This window comes from Dipodomys ordii, unplaced genomic scaffold (assembly GCF_000151885.1).
Source record: "Dipodomys ordii isolate 6190 unplaced genomic scaffold, Dord_2.0 Scaffold79, whole genome shotgun sequence".
NCBI classification, from domain to species: Eukaryota; Metazoa; Chordata; class Mammalia; order Rodentia; family Heteromyidae; genus Dipodomys; species Dipodomys ordii.
Window position 1 is genome coordinate 3,854,158 of NW_012267295.1, and position 19,669 is coordinate 3,873,826.

General features: G+C 52.9%; 2 protein-coding genes across 3 annotated transcripts in view; both read right to left on the reverse strand.

Annotated features, from left to right (window-relative positions):
* The window catches only part of Triobp (TRIO and F-actin binding protein), a 54,889-nt gene extending 51,432 nt beyond the window's left edge, over positions 1-3,457 (reverse strand). Inside the window, exon 1 of the mRNA XM_013024800.1 lies at positions 3,344-3,457. Coding sequence (XP_012880254.1) covers positions 3,344-3,457 — 114 coding nt within the window. The remainder of the gene's footprint in view (positions 1-3,343) is intronic.
* A 6,735-nt stretch (positions 3,458-10,192) lies between these two features.
* Positions 10,193-16,238, reverse strand: Nol12 (nucleolar protein 12). 2 transcript variants are annotated; one of them, XM_013024827.1, is made up of 6 exons: positions 16,107-16,238; positions 14,623-14,728; positions 14,218-14,266; positions 13,696-13,838; positions 10,829-10,923; positions 10,193-10,620 (listed from the first exon to the last, which is right to left on the reverse strand). In XM_013024827.1, the coding sequence occupies exons 1-6, from the start codon at positions 16,187-16,189 to the stop codon at positions 10,455-10,457; spliced, it is 642 nt and encodes a 213-aa protein (XP_012880281.1). In that variant the 5' UTR covers positions 16,190-16,238; the 3' UTR covers positions 10,193-10,454. The 2 variants fall into 2 exon arrangements, with proteins under 2 accessions (XP_012880281.1, XP_012880282.1); XM_013024828.1 differs by lacking the exon at positions 10,829-10,923.
* Positions 16,239-19,669: the final 3,431 nt, after the last annotated feature.

Here is a 19,669-nt window from a genome sequence, read left to right on the forward strand (position 1 = left end):
AAGAGGGAGAAGACAAGGTGGAGAGGAAGAGAAATAGCTAGATATGGTAGCAAACATCTGATCTGTAATCCCAGCATTCAGAAGGCAGAAACAGGAGAATTGCAATTTCAAGGCCAGACTGGCTTAGTTACATATACACAAAAAAGATGTGTAAGCTGGGTGCCAGGGGCTAAGCTTATAATCCTAGCTATTTAGGAGACTGAGATCTGATGGTCATGATTCAAAGATAGCCAGGGCAGAAAAATCCATGAAACTCTATCTCCAATGATCCAGCAAAAAGCCTGAAGTGGAGTTATGGCTCAAATGTCGAAGGCTAGCCCTGAGCACACATGCTCAGGGACAATCCCCTAGACCTTGAGTTTAAACCCCAGGACTGACAAAAAGAAAAAAGAATAAATGAAGGGCTGGGAATGTGGCTTAGTGGTAGAGTGCTTGCCTAGCATGCATGAAGCCCTGGGTTGGATTCCTCAGTACCACATACACAGCAAAAGCTGGAAGCGGTACTGTGGCTCAAGTGGTAGAGCGCTAGCCTTGAGCAAAATAAGATCAGGGACAGTGCCCAGGCCCTGAGTTCAAGCCCCAGGACCAGCCCAGGCTGGCTTTGAACACAATCCTCAGATGGTCATACTTGTACCATTGTTTTTACTCACCACCTGGCCTCAGTCCCTCTTCCTCGTACATATTCTCTGCCCAGAAATCACTGTGATTGAAAACTGTGGATTGAATCACATCAGCCATTCCCTCTTATAAAATCTTTAGTGGGTCCCCCATGACCCTCAGGAAAGGTAAAACCCCAAGTTTCCAGCAAGCATACAAAGCTACACTGGTCTGGGGACACCGAGGCAGACCCAGGCCCCACCATTCTTTTGTTTCCTCATGCTAGACCTCCTCTGCCCCTTCTTCTCACTGTCTTCCCCATCCTCTAATGGCCTTCCTTCTGCCTCAGGGCCTTTGCACATAGAAGATTTCCCTTCCTCTCCTTTCTCCAGTGTCACTGGCTAAGGCCCCCAAGCTGTGCTCAACAAGCAGCTCCCAGTCACGGAAGAACCCTTCCCGGTGGCCTATCATTTACCCTCAGGACCCTGGCTGTGCCTTAGTGTGTTGATCACAACGATACTTAAGTAATCATGTTCACAATTCCTTTCTTAGTCTCCATTTTCCTTACTAGCTTTCCAGCTCCACAAAGCCTCCTGCCTGGACCGCCATTTCCCTGGCACCTTCTAAGCACCTGCTCGACACAAGTGATTGTGACAGGACTGGAGATCTCAGACGGGAATCAGTGGGATGGAGGGAGGAAGTCAGAGCTGGCTGGATCCAGGATCTTCCTGGTTCAGGCTGGCCTCTCCCCCCTCTATTGGGAGAAGACGCTCATTTGCATAGGACATGGAGGCCGGCGCTCTCTGGCATCTGCGGGCAAAACTTGAGAGCAGGGATTGCTACTGGAGATATGGACCATGGAAAGGAACCTGCAAGCTTTCCTTGTCTGGGCAGAAAGGGTAAACAAAGCAAACTAACATGGGTGAGATGAACTGCAGGAGCCTGGAATGAGGAGGCTGCCGTCCCAGAACAGAGTAGTCAGAGAACTTAAGCAGCCCCAGTACCCAGCAAGGAGAAGGGAAATTTAGCCTGCCCCTCGGACTCCAATCCATCTTGGATTTGAAGTCCCTGCCAGAGGTGGCCACTGCCAGGCTCAAGGGGCACCCAGGACCTCACAGTGAAGGGTCGAGGCTGGACGAACCCCTGGAGACTCAGGGCCATGCACGCATGTGGGTGCCAGGCTCTCTGGGTTTCCTTATAACACCTGCTTGGCACTAGACCACATCGATCGCAGAGTGAGAAAATGACTCCTGTGTCACTCCTTCAGCAACGTCAAGAAGAGAATCTCCAGTGGGTGCCAGTGGACCCTTTCTGGCTCTAACACCTGCTCATCTCCCCCTACCCACCCCTCCTTTTCAAAAAATGCTGGTACTGGGGCTGGGAAGGTGGCTCAGTGGTAGAGCGCTTGCCTTGCATGCATGAGGCCCTGGGTTCGATTCCTCAGCACCACATATGCAAAAAGAAAAAAGCCGGAAGTGGCGCTGTGGCTCAAGTGGTAGAGAACTAGCCTTGAGCTGAAGAGCTGAGGGACAGTGCCCAGGCCCAGGGTTCAGGCCCCATGACCAGACCAAAAAAAAAAAAAAAGTGCTGGTACTGGGGCCTCAGGACCTGGGTGCAGTCCCTTAGCTTTTTTTCCCCTCAAGGCTAGCACTCTACCACTTGCGCCACACCTCCATGTCTGGATTATTACTAATGAAAGAGTCTCACCAACTTTCTCGCCCAAGCTGGCTTCACACCTCCACCTGCAGATCTCAGCTTCCTGAGTAGCTAGGATTACAGGAGTGAGCCACCAATGCCCAGTGAGACGTAATCTTAATTTTTCTCTTTGGGGTGGGGAGGATAGCTTTGTCTCAGGATGAGTGAAGATGCTGGATTGGGGCTAGAATATGGCTCAGTGGTAGAATTCAAGCTTAGCATGTAAGACTCAGAGTTCAATCCCCAATATCCCTCCCCAAAACTAAAGAGCTTCAGTTTAAAGACCAATAAAGTAATAGGCTAGAGGAGGCTGTAGTTTGCGGTGTGTGCGTGGGGGGGGGGAATCATAAGAGTAGAAGGAAGGGACTGAAGACTAAGAAACATTAATATGGTCTGACCAACCCATTTCATTGCCAGGAAAATTGAGGGCTGGAGGCATGACTCAAGTGGTAGAGCACTTGCCTAGCTTGTAGGAGGCTCCCTAGTTCAAGCCCAGCACTGAGAAATTTTAAAAATACATTATTATTGTCATGATTATTTGCTTTTTGCTGCTTATTTGAAGGTAGAGTCTTGCAAACTTTACAGGGCTGGCCTCAAAGTCTCCAGACTTCAGTCTTCCAAGGAGCTGTAATTACAAGCATGTATCACAGATGCTTGGCTCTTAATGACTTTAAAAGTAGGGTACCGGTGGCTCATGCCTGTAATCCTAGCTGCTCAGGAGGCTGAGATCTGAGGATCACGGTTCAAAGCCAGCCCGGGCAGTAAAAATCTGTGAGACTCTTATCTCCAATAAACCACCAGAAAACCAGAAGTAGTGTTGTGGCTCAAGTGGAAGAGTGCTCACCTTGAGCTGAAGAGCTGAGGGACAGCACCCAGGCCCAGAGTTCAAGCCCCACAACGGACAAAAATAAATAAATAAGTAAGTAGGGAAACTGAAGAACAGGGCAGGAGAAAGCAAGCGTCTGAGTTTGTAAGTTCAGGGCCCAGCCAGGCCCTGCCCACCACCAAGGCCCCATCTGAAACCTTCCAACACTCAGGAAAGCCAGCTCACCTGGTGTCCTGCTCCACGGGCCTCCTCAGGGTGGAAGGAGTCTTCACAGAGGCTCTGCACAGGCATGATGGTCCCGAAGTATTCACCCGGGGTGTTCTCAGCCACCTGTTCCATGTTGGGTGAGCCAGGCCAGGGCAGCTCTTCATCTGACTCTCTAGAAGAATGGGAAAGGTACTAAAGGGCTGGCAGGCCACCTACAGGGACCCCAGCCCTAATTTCTGCAGGCCAAGTGAACTCAGGAATATTAGGCAATGTACCTACTCCACAAACACTAGCACCCACTAAGCAGCTTCTTTTGTGTGTGAGTTCTAGTTCTTACTGCCGTGTTGTGCAGAATGGTATTCCAAGACCCTGAATTATACCCCTCCTCAGATATTCCTAAAAAGACAGATTGTATAGGGCTGGAGACATAGCTCAGTGGTAGAGTTTGTCTAGCAGGCCAAGGCCCTGCGTTCCATTCCCAGCACTGGAAAAAAAAATTCAACCAGACTTGAAGGTCCATACCTATAATCCCAGCTATTCAGGAGGCTGAGATAGGAGGATACAGAGTGAGGGCTTGAGGCCAATCTGGGCAATACAGTGAGACTCATCTTTCTAAAAACAAACAGCCAGGCACTGGTGGCTCATGCCCGTAATCCTACTCAGGAGGCTGAGATCTCAGGATGATGGTTCTACCTTGGGCAGAAAAGTCCATGACACTTCACAAAAGCCAGAAGTGGAGCTGTGGCTAAAATGGTACAGTGCTAGTGCTGGCCTTGAGAAAAGAAAGAGGAGGGGAAGAAGAGGAGGAGGGAGAAGAAGAAGAGAAGGAATAGAAGGACAAGGAGAAGAAAGAAGGAAGGAGGAGGAGGATGAAGAAGAAGAGGAGGAGGAGGAGAAGGAGGGGAGAAGGGAAGGAAGGAGGGGAGGAGGAAAGGAAGGAGGGGAGGAGGGGAGGAAAGGGGGTTGGAGGAATGGCTTAGTTGATAGAATGCTAGCCAATGAGCAAAAGCATCAGGTACTGAGTTCAAGTCCCTATCTTAGACCAAAAATAGAAAAAAAAAAAAAAAGGAAAAAAGAAAAGCTCAGGGAAAGTACCCAGCTACTGAGTTCAAGCCCCAGTACAGGCGCCAGAAATAAATAAGCAAAACAAAAACAAAAACCACAAACTAGGCAGTGCCAGTGGCTCATGATTGTAATCCTAGCTACTCGGGAAGCTGAGATCTGAGGGGTGCAATCTGAAGCCAGCCCAAGCAGAAAAGTCAGATGAGATTCCAATTAGTGCAACTCAAATGGTAGAATACCAGCCTCGAGTGAAGGAGCCAAGCGGGAGGGCAGGGCCCTGAGTTCAAGCCCCAGTAGTGGCACACACAAAAACCAAAACCAAAGCAAACCACAACAAACAGAACAGATTCTCAGTTCCCTCTTCTGATTCCCCCCTTCAGTCCTAAGGGGTAAGTCCTGGGGTGCGCCATTCAAATGAGTTCCCTAGATGATAACTAGTTTATAGATTTAAAAACTTGTAGCTACTTGGTTACTGTAGCTCAATGCCAGTTTCAAACGGAGAGGTCTCCTGGCCCTCAAGATCTGAGTGGCTGAGCTGGGTTCAAGCCCCAGACCTGGTGGGGGGTGGGGCGGGGTGCTCAGGATCTCTCTGATGAAAGCGAGGGACACTGGACCCCACTGGGGCCCCTGTAGGTCCCTTGGGAGTCAGGCAGGGGGCTGCTCAGGTATTTTCAGAGTTGAAGGCAAGGTCTAGAATCACACGGTGAGTCTGTGACACAGCTTAGTCATAAAGAACCCCCCCCCACCATGTTGACCTGAGCCCAGGGCTCCCCCTCCCGGGGCTCCCAGATCCACAGCTTGAAAGAAAAGCATCCGGAGGGAGTCCGGGGAGGAGAACACGGGATAGGGGAGGCACCCAACATCCTCAAACAGCTCCCCTGGGTCACCCCATACCTAAGGATTGTCTGCTCAGCTCCCAGGGGGTCTTGGTCCCCCCAGTCTCAGCTGAGAACTGAGGTCCCCCAGCTCTTCCCACCCTGAAGAGGGGAGGGGCGCCCAGAGGCGCACAGGCTCCCAGTTGCCCAGCCATAGCTCTCCCCGGGTGGCCCTCTGGTCATCCACCTGCCGGTGGTGTTTGGTCAGCGGCCTCCACACACACCTGGGATCCACATAAAGGATCATGGCCTTGGCAGGAGACCGTTGCTTATCTTTCTGGGCGGGGGGCTGTGAGGGTTCTGCTCCCGTTCCCGTCCCCAAACCGTTAGCTCAAGCCTTCTCTCAGATGCATTTCAGATGTGGCTAGAATAAGGACCACATCGAAAAAGCCTTAATTGGATTCACATGCCCCACCCAGAGACCCCACCCCCCACCCCCACCCCGCCCGGTCTTCTTCATCCAGCCAACCAGCCAGTTCCTCCCCACCCCTCTCCCCACCCTCCCTCCGGCCTCCCCTAAGCCACTCGCTCTGTACCAACCTCTGCTCGGGCTTCCACGCACCGAGGCGGCCGTGGTGCCAGTGCCAGGGTCACGGCCTCTTTATTTTAACAATGAATCAAAACGTTGCCTGAGAGGTGGGTGGGACGCCCTGGCGCGCTCCTATTGGCTCGCTGGAAGACCTTCATTTACATGCCGCGCGTGTGATTGGACCCGCTGAGGACAGGGGGCGTGGCGGAGGCGGGCGGGACCCAGCTGCCTGGGAGCGCGGGACTTGCCGCACGTTTAGCCCGTGCAGCCATCCGTGGTTCAATCCGGGTCCTAGGGCAAAACCTCTGGTCTTGACTCCACCACAGTCCTCATTTGCCTATTCACTCACTCATCTGTGCCTGGGATATGCTAGGCCTGTGCGGGGCGGGAAGGAGGGGACATCTAAATAAAAACATGCGTCCTTCCAAGGTGAGGGAAAAACTCCTTGATGGGTCATCCTGGACCTGCATGGAACTGGCTAAACCACAGCTTCCTTCCCTCACCCTACTGGGGCTTGAACTCAGGGACTGAACACTGTCCCTGAGCTTTTTCCAAGGCTGGTGCTCTATCATTTGAGTGATATCTCCACTTCTAGCTTTTTGCTGGATAATAGGAGATATGACTGTCAGGGATTTTCTTGCCGAGGCTGGCTTCAAACCATGATCCTCAGATCACAGCCTCCTGAGTAGCTAGAATTACAGACATGAGCCACCAGCTCCTACAACTTCCTGGTGCAAGATGGGTGAAGACCTATGTTCAATGCCTGCCACTAAAGGACTGGGTGAACTTGAGAAAGTTAGTTGATGCTGGGCATGGTGGCTCACACCTGTAATCCTAGCTACTTAGGAAGCTGAGAGCTGAGGATTGCAGTTTGAAGTCAAGTGTGGACAGTAAAGTCTATAAGACTCTCATATCCAATTAATCAGCCCCAAAAAAGTCAGGAAGCAAAGGTATGGCTCAAGTGGTAGAGCAGTAGCCTTGAGAAAAAAAACTAAAGGACAGTGACCAGGCCTTGAATTCAAACCTCAGAGCAGCGACCAGCAGAGAGAGAGAGAGAGTTTTTCTGAGCCTGGGTTGGAGTAAGAGCTTCATTTGAGCACAGAGCATGGCAATTTGGTTAAACCTTAGGGCCAGCTCAGGGTGGTGCTTGCTACCAGTAATTATTTATGGGGTTCCTTTGTCAGTCCTGTGTGCTAAGGTGCATCAGTGAACAAAAGACTGATTCTCTTGCTTTTGTGGAAGAAAAACAGATCCCAGGCAGTAGCTATGCCAAGTAGAGTCTGATAGCTGGTGACAGGTGCTGAAGAGAAAGCCAAACAGAGAAGGGGAATGTGCCAAGTGGAGGGGGACATGGCTTCTCATACAAGGTGTTCAGAGAGGGCTTTACTGAGACGACTGGGGACATTTGAGCAAAGACCCGCAGGCAATGAGTCCACCGGCTGGGAAGCAGAGGTTAGCAGGTATAGGGCTCAGAAAGAAACTGAGGTGGAAATTGGGAGGGGAGATGGGGCAGGTGTGTGGCTTTGTAGATGCCCAGCAGTCCCTCTTCAACCTAGCTGATGGCCAGTGGTGAACTGCAGCCCTTGACCTGGAAGGAAAGATACTTGGAAGGAGGAAGGGCTGCGGAGTGGAGAGGCGTGAGGGAGTATGAGGAGCAGCTTTCCTCTAATGTGTCAGGAGGTAGACACCTTCCCCTCCATACCTGGCATGTTCGTGCCCATCTTATCCAGGGAACTCAGGCTTAAGCAAGGTGCCTAAAGCCACCCCGTGATTCCAGGAGAGCCTGGTGTGCAATCCAGGCTCCCAGAGCTCTATGGGATGCTTCAGAGGGCTCAGGCTCTGGGCACCCTGGTGGCCCTTGGGAGAAGGCTGTGGGGGGCTGGCCAGGTGGAGCTCAGGGCCTGCCGGAGATGGAGCAGGGCTGGCTGCATGGCCAGGTCTCTAACAGGGCTGGCAGGTCTGACTTCAGCCCAAGAACACTGAGAAGCAGTGCTCCCAAGTGGCCAGAAATCGGAAACTTTCCAGGAAATCCCTAAGCTTAAATAGTTGCCAGTCAAATAGCAGCTTATTAGCTTATGGCACTGCTTACTTATTAGCTTATGGCACTGCTTATTTATTTTTTGGCAGTACAGGTGTTTGAATGAGGACCTCAAGCTTGGTAGGCTAGAGTAATACAGCTGAACCACACACCAGCACTGTTTTTTTTTGTTTCTTTTTGCTGAATCTTGGCCCTGAATGCTTTGGGCTCACCGAACCGATTTGGAGGGCTTAACACCTGTGTACAAGCTGTAAGCTGGTTACTTGGGGTGGGACCCACGGCGTGGGCATCATCTTCTGGAATCTACCCCACGGAGGCGCTGTGCCCATCCAGCGACACTCCAGACCAGCGGTAGCAAGTGATGGGCGGGAGGAGAGAAGCTTCCTTCCTCTGCCTCCTGCGTGGCCCCGATTGTGCCAGAACCAGGAGCATTTGAAACCCTGGAGGTTCCCGGTGTGACCTCTCATTCCAGGGGTCACAAGATTGTGGACAGGGTGCTGTTTGTGGCCATAGGCACCGATGCCTGGAGGCCTTGACATTGTCACAGAAAAGAATTTAAATTAGGTGAGAAATTTCCTGAAGTCTTATTTGACAAGTAGAAAAGTGGTGGGTTAGAGGTGTGGCTTAGTTACACACACACACACACACACACACACACACACACACGGCTCAGTCAATCTAGGTAGGAGGCTGGGGACTCACCTCTGCACATGCTCTTACAACTATCTGATGTCCAACTGTTTTTTGGGGAGGGTGGGGGGGTCATTTGTGGGGTTTGAACTCTGGGCCTGGGCACTATCCCTCAGCTCTTCAGCTCAAGGCGAGCACTCTACCACTTGAACCACAGTGCCACTTCTGGTTTTCTGGTGGATAAATGGAAATAAATAATCTCACGGACTTTCCTGCCCAGGCTGCCTTTGAACCGTGATCCTCAGATCTCAGCCTCCTGAGTAGCTAGGATGACAGGAGTGAGCCACCAGTGCCCAGATTCAACTATTTGATGTTTGAGGAGGAAACAACTCCCCTCTATCACGCAGTAGAAGCCATGTGTTAATGGCACAAAAGTAAGACCGAAGCCTGCCATCTCAGCCCTCCAGCCTTCCCGGTTCCAGGTTGGTAACCTCCCATCTTTGTGGCCCTCTGCTGCCTGTATGCTCACTCTTCCTCACGAGGGCCTTAGAAGGTCAGCTCTGGGCCCCAGGATGGAGAGCAGGAAGGAGCCGTCAATCTATGGAGCATGGAGACAAGTTCCTTCCACGGTTCTGGCTCCATCTCCCCCTCTACAGATCTTTCCTACCCTGTGACTCAACTTCCCTGGCTGACTGACAGGCTGGTGGTGCACAAAGGGTGGGTTGTAAGGAGCTGACCCTGGAGAAGGGACTGGACACGGACGTCCCGCCTGGAACACCACTTGTCATGGCCACTCGGCGGCAGCCAGCCCTGGCAGGCAGGCCTCCACGTGGCCAGGGCTCTCCTCAGGCAGGCCTCCACGTGGCCAGGGCTCTCCTCAGCCCTGGCAGGCAGGTCTCCACGTGGCCAGGGCTCTCCTCAGGGCTGGCAGCCTGCCCACGGAGGTCCCCAGGGTGAGGCTGGGGATGAGCAGCGCCTGGAGAGGCAGGACAGGCGTCCCTGGTGCGGCGAAGCAGAACAAATCATCCCAACCTGCGTGCAAGGAGGGCAGAAGCCAGCCAAGGGTCCCCCCCCCCAGCCCTGCCCCGTCCCGCCCCTTCCAGCCACAAGCCACGCGTGCGCCTTCCCTGCCCACGTGGCCTGAATCCAGATGGCGGATCCTCAGGCGAGGAAGGGGAACCTGCCCTCCCCGGGCAGCCTGCGTCAGCCCCCCTTCCGAGGGCGGGGAGGCCTGCCCTGCACTCTGGGCTCTTCCCTGTCCTCCAGGCTCCCGTCCATCCCGGGGCAGGAAGACCCTGCAGCCACTCCTGGGCAGACCCCACACAGCCACGCACACCCTGGGTCCTGACCATCTCTCATACTAGCCCGAGATCTTCGCTGGGACCCCAGCACACAGCTTAGCTCTTCACAGACCAGGTCTGCGGCCCCACACAGCGCCCCTGAGCAGCCACAACCCCAGCGTCCTGAACTCCTGCCCCTAGCTCTCACACCAGGAAACCACAGCTGAAGAACACTCTGGAAGGAACCTGAAGCAAGAGCCCTTATGGACAACAGCGAGCCTCAGGCGACCAGATCAAATAAGGGTATACTCATGTAAGATGAACTTCTTTTCTTTTTTCTTTTTTGTCACGGGGCCTGAACCCTGGGCCTGGGCGCTGTCCCTCAGCTCTTCAGCTCAAGGCGAGCGCTCTACCACTGAGCCACTTCCAGCTTTTTCTGCATATGTGGTGCTGAGGAATGGAACCCAGGGCCTCATGCATGCAAGGCAAGCGCTCTACCACTGAGCCCCTTCCCAGCCCTTAAGATGATCTTCCTTTGGAAGGTGGAAACAGCTGTTCACGGGGCAAACACCCGAACCCCAGTGGCTGGGAGGCAGTCGGGCAGTCCTCAGGCACGGTGGCGCCGGCTGGACAGGGCCTGGCCGCCCACGCTCAGGCTGGGTCGTCCCATGTGGAGCTGGCCTTCAGGGGCGCCCAGCTGAGGTGCCGTTGGGGCTCACTCCCCGCTGTGCCGGGCTCGGCCTGTCATTCGGCGGCGCTGGGTCTTGCTGGTACGAGAGGCACTGGGCGGCTTCACGCTGGAGCCCTGGGCCCGGCGAGGGGCTTTCCTCTTGACCTTCTTCTGGCTGTGTGCATGCAGTGAGGCCGTGAGGGAGGAGATTCTGTGGGAGAGCCAGAATAGTAAGACCAGGCCTCAGTTTACCTCTTGGGGGTCCACTCACAGAGGGGACATCGGGATGATTCTCCAACACCAGGAGCATCAAAGTCAGCCTGGTCTGACTCCCGAGAGCCTGCTGGCCTATCCTGCCCACACCACCCCGAGGGCCAGCCAGGCCAAGTGGGACTCGGGGAGATGCAGGGCAGGCTCACCGCTGAGACAGCAGGGGGTCTTTGGATTTCCTGGGTAAGGCTCTAGTTGACTTCTCCATGGATGGCGCCTCCTCAGACCCAGCTCCGGCCCCTTGCTAGAGAAGCACAGGACAAGTACCGTTACTAAGAGCAGACGGGGGCATGGCCTGCCATCTCCAAGACCTGGGTGGGGCTCGGTGTCTGAAGCCCAGCTTCAGAACACCACAGGCGTCCACTAGCACTGGACAGCAGACACTCACACTCACAAGCAGGAAAATCAGCCAAGCACCAGCAGTTCACACCTGTAACCTTGGTTGTTTAAGAGACCGAGATCATTGTGAATGGGCTCTTAGAGGATAAACTTTCATGGTAGGAATTCCCATTTTTCTCAACATTGTGGATAAGTGAAGTTAGAAATAATTTGAATTAAAATATGATGGTGATGCCTCTCTAGTAATGTCTTTCTGTATAAGACTTTAATAACACTTTTATATTATTAAGTTTCAAGAAAGTAATTAGTTTGATAAAATAAATAGATCTGAGGATGGCAGTTCAATGCCATCCGAGGCCGGTAAGCCTATGAGACTCCTATCTCCAATTAACTACCAAAAATGCCAGAACTGGAGCTGTGACTTAAGTAGCAGCTTGCTATTCTTGAGCAAAAAAGTTCAGGGATAGCACCCAGGCCCTGAGTTCAAGCCCTGGGACTGGCACATGTGCATGCACACACACCCCACTCAGCAAAATGGCCATGCCTATAACCCCGGCCCTTGGGAGACCTCTGCCTCTCAGGAAGCAGAGAACTTGAAACTAGCCTGGGATACATAGCAAGATCTTTTTTTTTTTTTAATCAGTTGTGGGGCTTGAACTCTGGGCCTGGGCACTGTTCCTCAGCTCTTCCGCTCAAGCCTAGCAATCTACCACTTGAGCCACAGTGCCACTTCTGGTTTTCTGAGTGGTTTATTGGAGATGAGAGTCTCACAGACTTTCCTGCCCAGGCTGGCTTTGAACCGCAATCCTCAGATCTCAGCCTCCGGAGTAGCTAGGATTATAGGTGTGAGCCACCAGTGCACTGCACATAGCAAGATATTGTTACAAAACAAAAGCAATTGGACTTGTCTTTTATCAGACCTTGCAGAAGGAAGAACATACAGTAGAAAGCGAGGATGAGGTCAGGATAGATGTCAAAAGGACACAGGAAAGCCAGGCGCGGGCGGCTCATGCCTGTCATCCTAGCTACTCAGGAGGCTGAGATCTCAGGATAGAGGTTCAAAGCCAGCCTAGATAGGAAAATCCATGAGACTCTTATCTCTAATGAACCACCAAAAAACAGGAAGTGGCATGGTGGCTCAAATAATGGAGCACTCTCCTTGAGCTGATAAACTCAGGGACAGCGCCCAGGCCAGAGTTCAAGCTCTAAGACGACAAAACAAACATATAAAACAAAACAAAAAAACCCCTCAGGACACTGTGCTCCATAGGAGGATATTTTCTGGGAACAAGGTCTCTCTTTGTAGCCAGATTGGCCTTGAACTCTCTGTCCTCCTGCTTCAGCCTCCAGGCCCTAAATTAATGTATTTAATACTATAACTTCATGAATGTGCCTGCCCTCCCCGTGCAATCACTCAAGCAACTGCACAAAGTAAAAATATTGAGAGAAACTGTCTGTCTGAACTGACCATGCAGAAGTCTTTTCTTGTGATTAGTCTCTCAAAGATCCAGTGTAACAATTATGTTCATAGCATTTACACTATATCAGCTTTTTTTTTTTTGCCAGTCCTGGGGCTTGAACTCAGGGCCTGGGCACCGTCCCTTTTTTGTTCAAGGCTAGCACTCTACCACTTGAGCCATAGTGCCTTTTCCAGCCTTTTCTGAGGAATCGAACCCAGGCCTTTATGCATGCTAGGCAAGCACTCTACTACCAAGCCACATTCCCAGCCCATGTACCAGCTTTTATGAGTAACCTAAAAATGATTTAAAGTCCCTTATATAAAAAGGGCTGAGTGCACATCCTGAAATCCGCCCCTGTGGACAAGAATGTATGTATATTTAATTTTTTTTTTTTTGGGTCCGGTCGTGGGGCCTGAACTCTGGGCCTGGGCGCTGTCCCTCAGCTCTTCAGCTCAAGGCTACGCTCTTCCACTTGAGCCACAGCGCCACTTCTGGCTTTTTTCTTTTTGCTTATGTGGTGCTGGGGAATCGAACCCAGGGCCTCAGGCATGCAAGGCAAGCGCTTTACCACTGAGCCACCTTCCCAGCCCCTGTATATATAAATTCTTACAGAAACCACACAGTCACACTCTATCTGCTTGAATACCTGCATGAAGTACTTGCTGGATGCTATTTTCAACTATATTCTCTTATGCCAATGACTCATAAGCCATAGACTGTACACTGCCATCAGTGTACAGAAAGGGAGGGTTCTTGCAGCTCACCATGTCAGGGGACAGCGACAGTCAAGAGTAATACAGGAGCTAGGAATGGAGAGTGGCTGCCTGGCATGCATGAAGCCCTGAGTTTGATTCCTCAGTACCACATAAACAGAAAAAGCCAGAAATGGTGCTACGGCCCAAGTGGTAGGGTGCTAGCCTTGAGCAAAAGAAACTCAGGACCAGTGCCCAGGCCCTGAGTTCAAGCCACAGGAATGCCCCTTATCTCCCCCACCCCCCAAAAAAAGGGCATTCTAGAGAGAGCACTGACTAGGGCTAGGCCGGGTACCCATTTCAGGGCCTTAGCCACTCATCCGCAGCAAGGAGCTGCCAAGCTGTCTCAGAGCTCAAGGATGCAGAAAGGAAAGAACCTCTTGCCTGGCAAACTGTGACATGGACCAGCACTGAAAGCCAGTCTGTCCAGTGTCCTTTCTCCCCAGGGTTGTGATGGGGACTCACCTCAGGAAGGGGCAGTCCAAGTAGCCGGGCCCCAGAGAGGTCCAGGTCACTGATGGTGGTGACGGTCACTGTGTGGTTGGGGTGGTCGTACTGCACCGACTCTGTCTTAGCTGTTACCAGCCGCTCCAGCTCATCGGCCTCCTCTGCAGGGTGGACACAGACCAGGTCTCAGCCCCACAAGCAGCCCCTAGGCTCCAGCTTTGCTCCCGGCCCTGGACTGTAATGGCCCCCCTGCACCCACAAAGCACTGGCCCCCAGCCCAGCCTGCAGGCGATGGGGCAAATGAACCACTTGGCCTCTTGTGCCCCAGCCCGTTTCCACTTCACACAAAGCCAAGTGACACCTGGAGCTGATGCTGTGCTGCCCGCGGTCCTTATACTCAGTTGCCTATGAGGTGCGGGTCTCCTTCTGGCTCCTGGCCACAGATCACCACCCAAAGCCCTACAGTGAAGGAGGCGGCCTCACCCCTCTACCCTCCCACCCACCCAGGGACATAGAAACCCAGGCCAAGGAGGGGCTTACCCAGCGCCTCCTCTCTCTCGGCCAGCATCTTCAAGTATTCCTGGTGGCGCTGGAGCCAAATGGGGAGAAGCCACAGTGAGTCAGACAGGGCATCAGCCCTTGCAGGGGCATGGGCGACTGCAGCTCAGAGAGCAATGCGGCCTCCCTCCTCCCCCCTCCCCAGACTCAGCGACTCTACCCGGACAAAGCACCTCTCAGCCTCATCCCCACACCCCTATTAGTGCCCCCTCCAGGGCCATCCAAGCCTCAAGCGCGAGCGCGCGCGCACACACGCACACACACACACACACACACACACACACACACACCTCCTCGCGCAGCTTCTTCACACACACACACACACCCCAAGCCTCAAGCGCACACACACACACACCTCCACACACACACACACACACACACACACACCTCCTCGCGCAGCTTCTTCTGCTCCTGCTTCAGCCGCTGCTTTATTTCCTCAATGGCTGCCTTCTTACGCTCCACTTTCCGCTTGTGGAAGCCAGTCAGGAATTCCCTGTAGAAAGGAAGAAAGCCAGAGAGAGCCCAGAGAGTTGGGGGAGGGAACAAGGAAAGGAGGACATGGTATTGTGTGTGTGTGTGCGCGCGCGTGCGCACGCACACGTGCACCAGTACTGGAGTTTGAACTTGGGGCCTGGGTGCTGTTCCTTACGCTTTTTCATTCAAAGGTAGTTTCTAACCCTTAGCATCCAGCAAAAAGACCTTGTTCTACAATGAGAAAACCACCAACGCTGCACTCACTATGAGCCAGATCCTGTCAACTTGCCGAACCCTCCCAAGCTGTGTGGTACCCCATTTTACAGACAGAGACACCAAGGCACAGAGGTGAGAATGTTCGCCAAAGGGCACAGAGTACAGCTGAGCATCATTGGATGACAGAGACTGTGAGAACCGAGTTGTCAGGTGACTGACCGTGCCAGAACATGAGCATGCGCAGACATAGCCTAGAGGATACAGCCTACTGCACGCACACACGCGCGCGCACACACACACACACACACACACGGTAGTCATTTCTAACGCATGGCAGTAAAAGTTCAGGAAAACGAAGGAGGGGCCGCTTTGGTGCACTCGGCACTCTCAGCCCTGCTGCTGTGCTACTTTTTTTGTTGTTTCTTTGGTCTTGTTTCTCCTGTACTGGTAGGCCTTGCACTCTAGCTTGTTTTTTTGGAACTCTAACACTGAACCACGCCTCCAGATCTAGCTTTTTTTTGTCAGTCCTGGGGTCTGAACTCTGGGCCTGGGCACTGTCCCTGACCTGCTGCTGCTTTTCTTTTTTTGGGTCGGTCGTGGGGCTTGAACTCTGGCATGGGCGCTGTCCCTCAGCTCTTCAGCTCAAGGTGAGCGCTCTACTGTTTGAGCCACAGCACCACTCCGTTTTCTAGTGGTTTACTGGAGATAAGAGTCTCACAGACTTTCTTGCTCGGGCTGGCATTGGACCTCGATCCTCAGATCTCAGCCTCCTGAGTAGCTGGGATTACAGGCGTGAGCTACCGGCGCCCGAGCTTCTTTGACTCATGGTTGCACTCTACCACTTGAGCCCAGCACCACGTCTGGCTTTTTCGTGCATGTGGTGCTGAGGACTCGAACCCGGGGCTTCACGCGTGCTAGGCAAGCGCTCTACCACTGAGCCACCTTCCCAGCCCCCACACTACTTGTGTCAGCCCTCGGCCCGGGCTGGGCGCCTACTGTGCAGGACCAATCCGGAGTAGGTTGGCCCGGGCCAAGGCTCTCCGGAAGCTGAAAGGTGGGGCTCGGAGCGCTGGCCACGCCCAGGGGCGGGGCCGGAAGGCCCTCGGCGGGAGCGCGCGCGCAAACCTAGCCCGGGCTTCGCAAGCAGCCCGAGGGGAGCAGCGTCTGCTCTCGCCACTCACCGCCGTTTTTCTTCATCAAAGCTGAGCACGAGTCGGGGCCGCCGGTCGCTGCTATCTCGCTTCTTCTTTTTGTTGCGGCCCATACTGGCGAGGCTTCTGGCGGCGCGGCTTCCCCTCTCCTGAGAGACTTCCGGTGCTGCGTTCGTGGCCTTCCGAGCGCTTCACGCACCGTCGCTCTGTGGTTCCGCCTGCTAGGCTCCGCCTTTTAAAGGGGCCGCCAGGCCTGTTTCTTATCCCCACAAGTGTACCGCTGTGGGTTTCGTCTGCGGAGCCACTCGCACCTCTGCCCTCTTCCCAAATCGATTCAATGATAAAGAGGCGCCCAAGTGCAGAGCTGCTCTTCCTGAGTTAATAAGGCTCGAGCTCCACCCGCAGCTACGTGGTGCTGGACCAGTTGCCTTCTTCCCCACCCCCTTGTTTTTGTCTCTCATGGGTCTTGAACTCAGGGCCTGGGCGCTGTCCTAACACTCGACTACTTTGAGCCACAGCGCCACTTTCTGGTGGTTAACTGGAGTCTCAAGGACTTTCCTGTTTGGTCTGAACTTTGAACCACGATCCTCAGATCTCAGCCTCCTGAGAGCAAGGATTTGTACAGGTGTGAGCCACGGCGCCTGGCTTTTCTACCCTGGTTTTTTTGTTTGTTTGTTTATTTTTTGTCGGTTGTGGGGCCTGAACTGTAGGCCTGAGCAGTCTCTCAGCTCTTCAGATCAAGGCCAGCGCCCTATCACCTGAGCCACAGCACCACTTCCGGCTTTTTCTGCTTATGTGGTGCTGAGGAATCGAACCCAGGGCCTCATGCATGCAAGGCAAGCGCTCTACCACTGAGCCACCTTCCCAGTCCTCTACCCTGTTTTTAAAGTAGGGATAATTGTGGTGAGTAGAGGACACTGGTTATTCTAGAGGGATTGCTGAAAGTCTCAGGCAGGCCCCACCCCAGAGCTTCTGATTCAGCAGACTTGGGCAGGGCCTTGTCCCATTTCTAGCAACTTCTCAGGAGATAAACAAACTTTGAGAACCTTGACCTTGGAGAAGGGAGTTACTTGAAGTGTGCACGACTTAAAAAATAATAATTATGCAGTGCTGCTGAGCGACTCAGTTTCCCTAAAGATGTAACACACGCTTTTCCTGAAAATAAAGCTGAGATGCAAAGGCATTCAGTGAAACAATACCCAAAAGGGATTTTAGGCCCGCCCTGCCTCATCCTTGTTTCACAGGTCCAGAGGCTCACAGGGGTGTGACTTGACTAGAGCCACTCAATCCGTAGTAGAACCTCGTAGGACCAGAACCACTGCCCTGACAGCTGCACTACATCCCCAAGACAGTACTGTCCTCCTCTGCTCCAGCTGCGGATCCTACGGGACTGGGGAGACCCATCCATGAAAGGTCCCAATGAAGACTGAAGTTGGCCACCTTGGTTCAGCACTATGCTCTAAATCCTTCTTAGGGAGTCTCAGATCCTCCTCACCCCAGGACAAAAGACAATGGACCAGACACTACTTTTACTGGCTGAATTTGTGCTTCAATTGTTCTTGCATTTACTGGGCATGCCTTGTGCACAGGCACCATAAGGGATGGCATCAATCAACGATCATGAAGACAATGAGGAGAATCACAACAAAACCTGCCCTGTATTTGGTTCTTTGCTTGCTTCTCTCACTTGAAGTATAACCCCATTTCACTGCAGGGGAAACAGGCCCAGAGAGGTGCAGCTACTTGTCTGAGGTCACACAGTCAAGAAGAGCAGGGCTGAGTGGCATTTCTCTACTAGGGTTGTAAAACACACTAAGCCTTAATCTGGGTGAAGGGAATCAGCATTCATGGAGCCCTTACCGTATGCTAATGACTATGCTCTTTTTGTGCCAATACTGGAGCTTTGAACTCAGGGCTTCATACTCTCATCTGGCTTTTTTTTTGCCAGGGCCTGGGCACTGTCCCTGAGCTTCTTTTCCTCAAGGCTAGCACTCTACCACTTTAGCCATAGCACCACTTCCAGTTTTTTCTGTGTATGTGGTACTGAGAAATCAAACCCAGGGCTTCATGCATGCTGGGCAAGCCCTCTACCACTAAGCCATATTCCCAGTTTCACCTGGCTTTCTCATGGCTGGTGTTCTACCACTTGAGCAATGCCTTCAGCCCAGCATTTTGCTGATTAATTGGTGATGAAGTCTTACACTTTTTTTTTTCTCAGGCTGACTTTGGACCTGATCACAATTTTCTCAGTTGCTAGGATTACAGGCATGAGCTACTAGTGCCTGGCTAGGGAGTGTTTGTTTCTACCCATATCTTGGCTGATTATCACTACCTTACATACCAGCAGTAACTGGTTTACTCAATTTGATAATTGAGGAAACTGAGGTTCAGAGATGTTGTCTAACATCACTGGGCAATGGAGCTGGGGCTTGGAGTCCCTGCTGTCTGTACAATGGTGTGTGAAGGCGAGGAACAGTTTCTCTGATGTCCAGCAGAGGGCGATCTTCCACAGCCAGACTTTCTAAGCGTTCTCCCTGGGTGGTCATTTGGGAGCCCCAGAACCACCTGGAGATTAGGTGTGACACATGGGAGCTCCAGACCTGGCTGTGTGCTCCATCCTCCTTTCATAGAATTGGGACCCCAGGGGGTCAGCCATCTAAAACGACTCCCACTTTATGGATGAGAACTGAGGCTAGAGGTAGAGAGATCCTCTCCCATGTCCTCCCCATCCCCCCTTTTCTAGCCTCTGGAGACTGTGCCCTGGAGTTTTTGAGGGGCCCAGTGATGTTCTGATTTGAGGTCTCCAGGAAGGACTCACTTCCTACAGCTGATGGCCAGCCACGGAGGCATCAGGGGCTCTGGAAAATCTGACCCTAACTGGGGGACAGGGAAAGGGGGAGAGCCAGCAGCCAACAGGCTACCCCATCTTCTGCCTATGCGTTTGGCCAGCATGTTTGAGGGGTGAGGGGCAGGGCTGGGCACTGGCCTCCAAGGAGCAGAGCCTGTCCGGGTCCTGAGGGAAATGAAGCCAGGGATCAGGGAGTCCCAGAGGCCCATCTCAGCCTCAGTGCCTGTGTCTGTTCTCCAGGAAGAGGGGACTCTGGGAGCATCAAGACTGGGACTTAAGCTGGCCAGCCTCTCCCTTTAGGTCCTCTGTGTACTTTGGATCCCAGGAGCCCAAGTAGTCATCCCCCCTCAGCTCCTCCTACCACAGATGCGGGAGCAATTGGGTGCCAGAGACATCACTCAGGCCTGCATTTCCATTGTTGGGGTGGAGAACCTGTTCACAGCCAGAGTCCAAAGCTTCCAGCCTAGTTCCCTCAATAGAGCACCATCTCCCTCACTTCAGACTTCAGTAAGGACATCCCCAAATGCAGTACAGGAAGGATGGGAAGCCAGTGGCCCCAGATGTTCATGGACCATCTGATTTAATCTCTACAACAAGCTTTGGGTGGATTATGTGTCTTCTAACCATTATTAATGAATAAACAGGGTTGCCAGGTGTAGTGGTTCATTCTGTAATCCTGGCTATCAGGAGGCAGAGGACGGAGGAGGATCTTCATCCAAGCCCAACCTAGCCAATGTTAGCACGA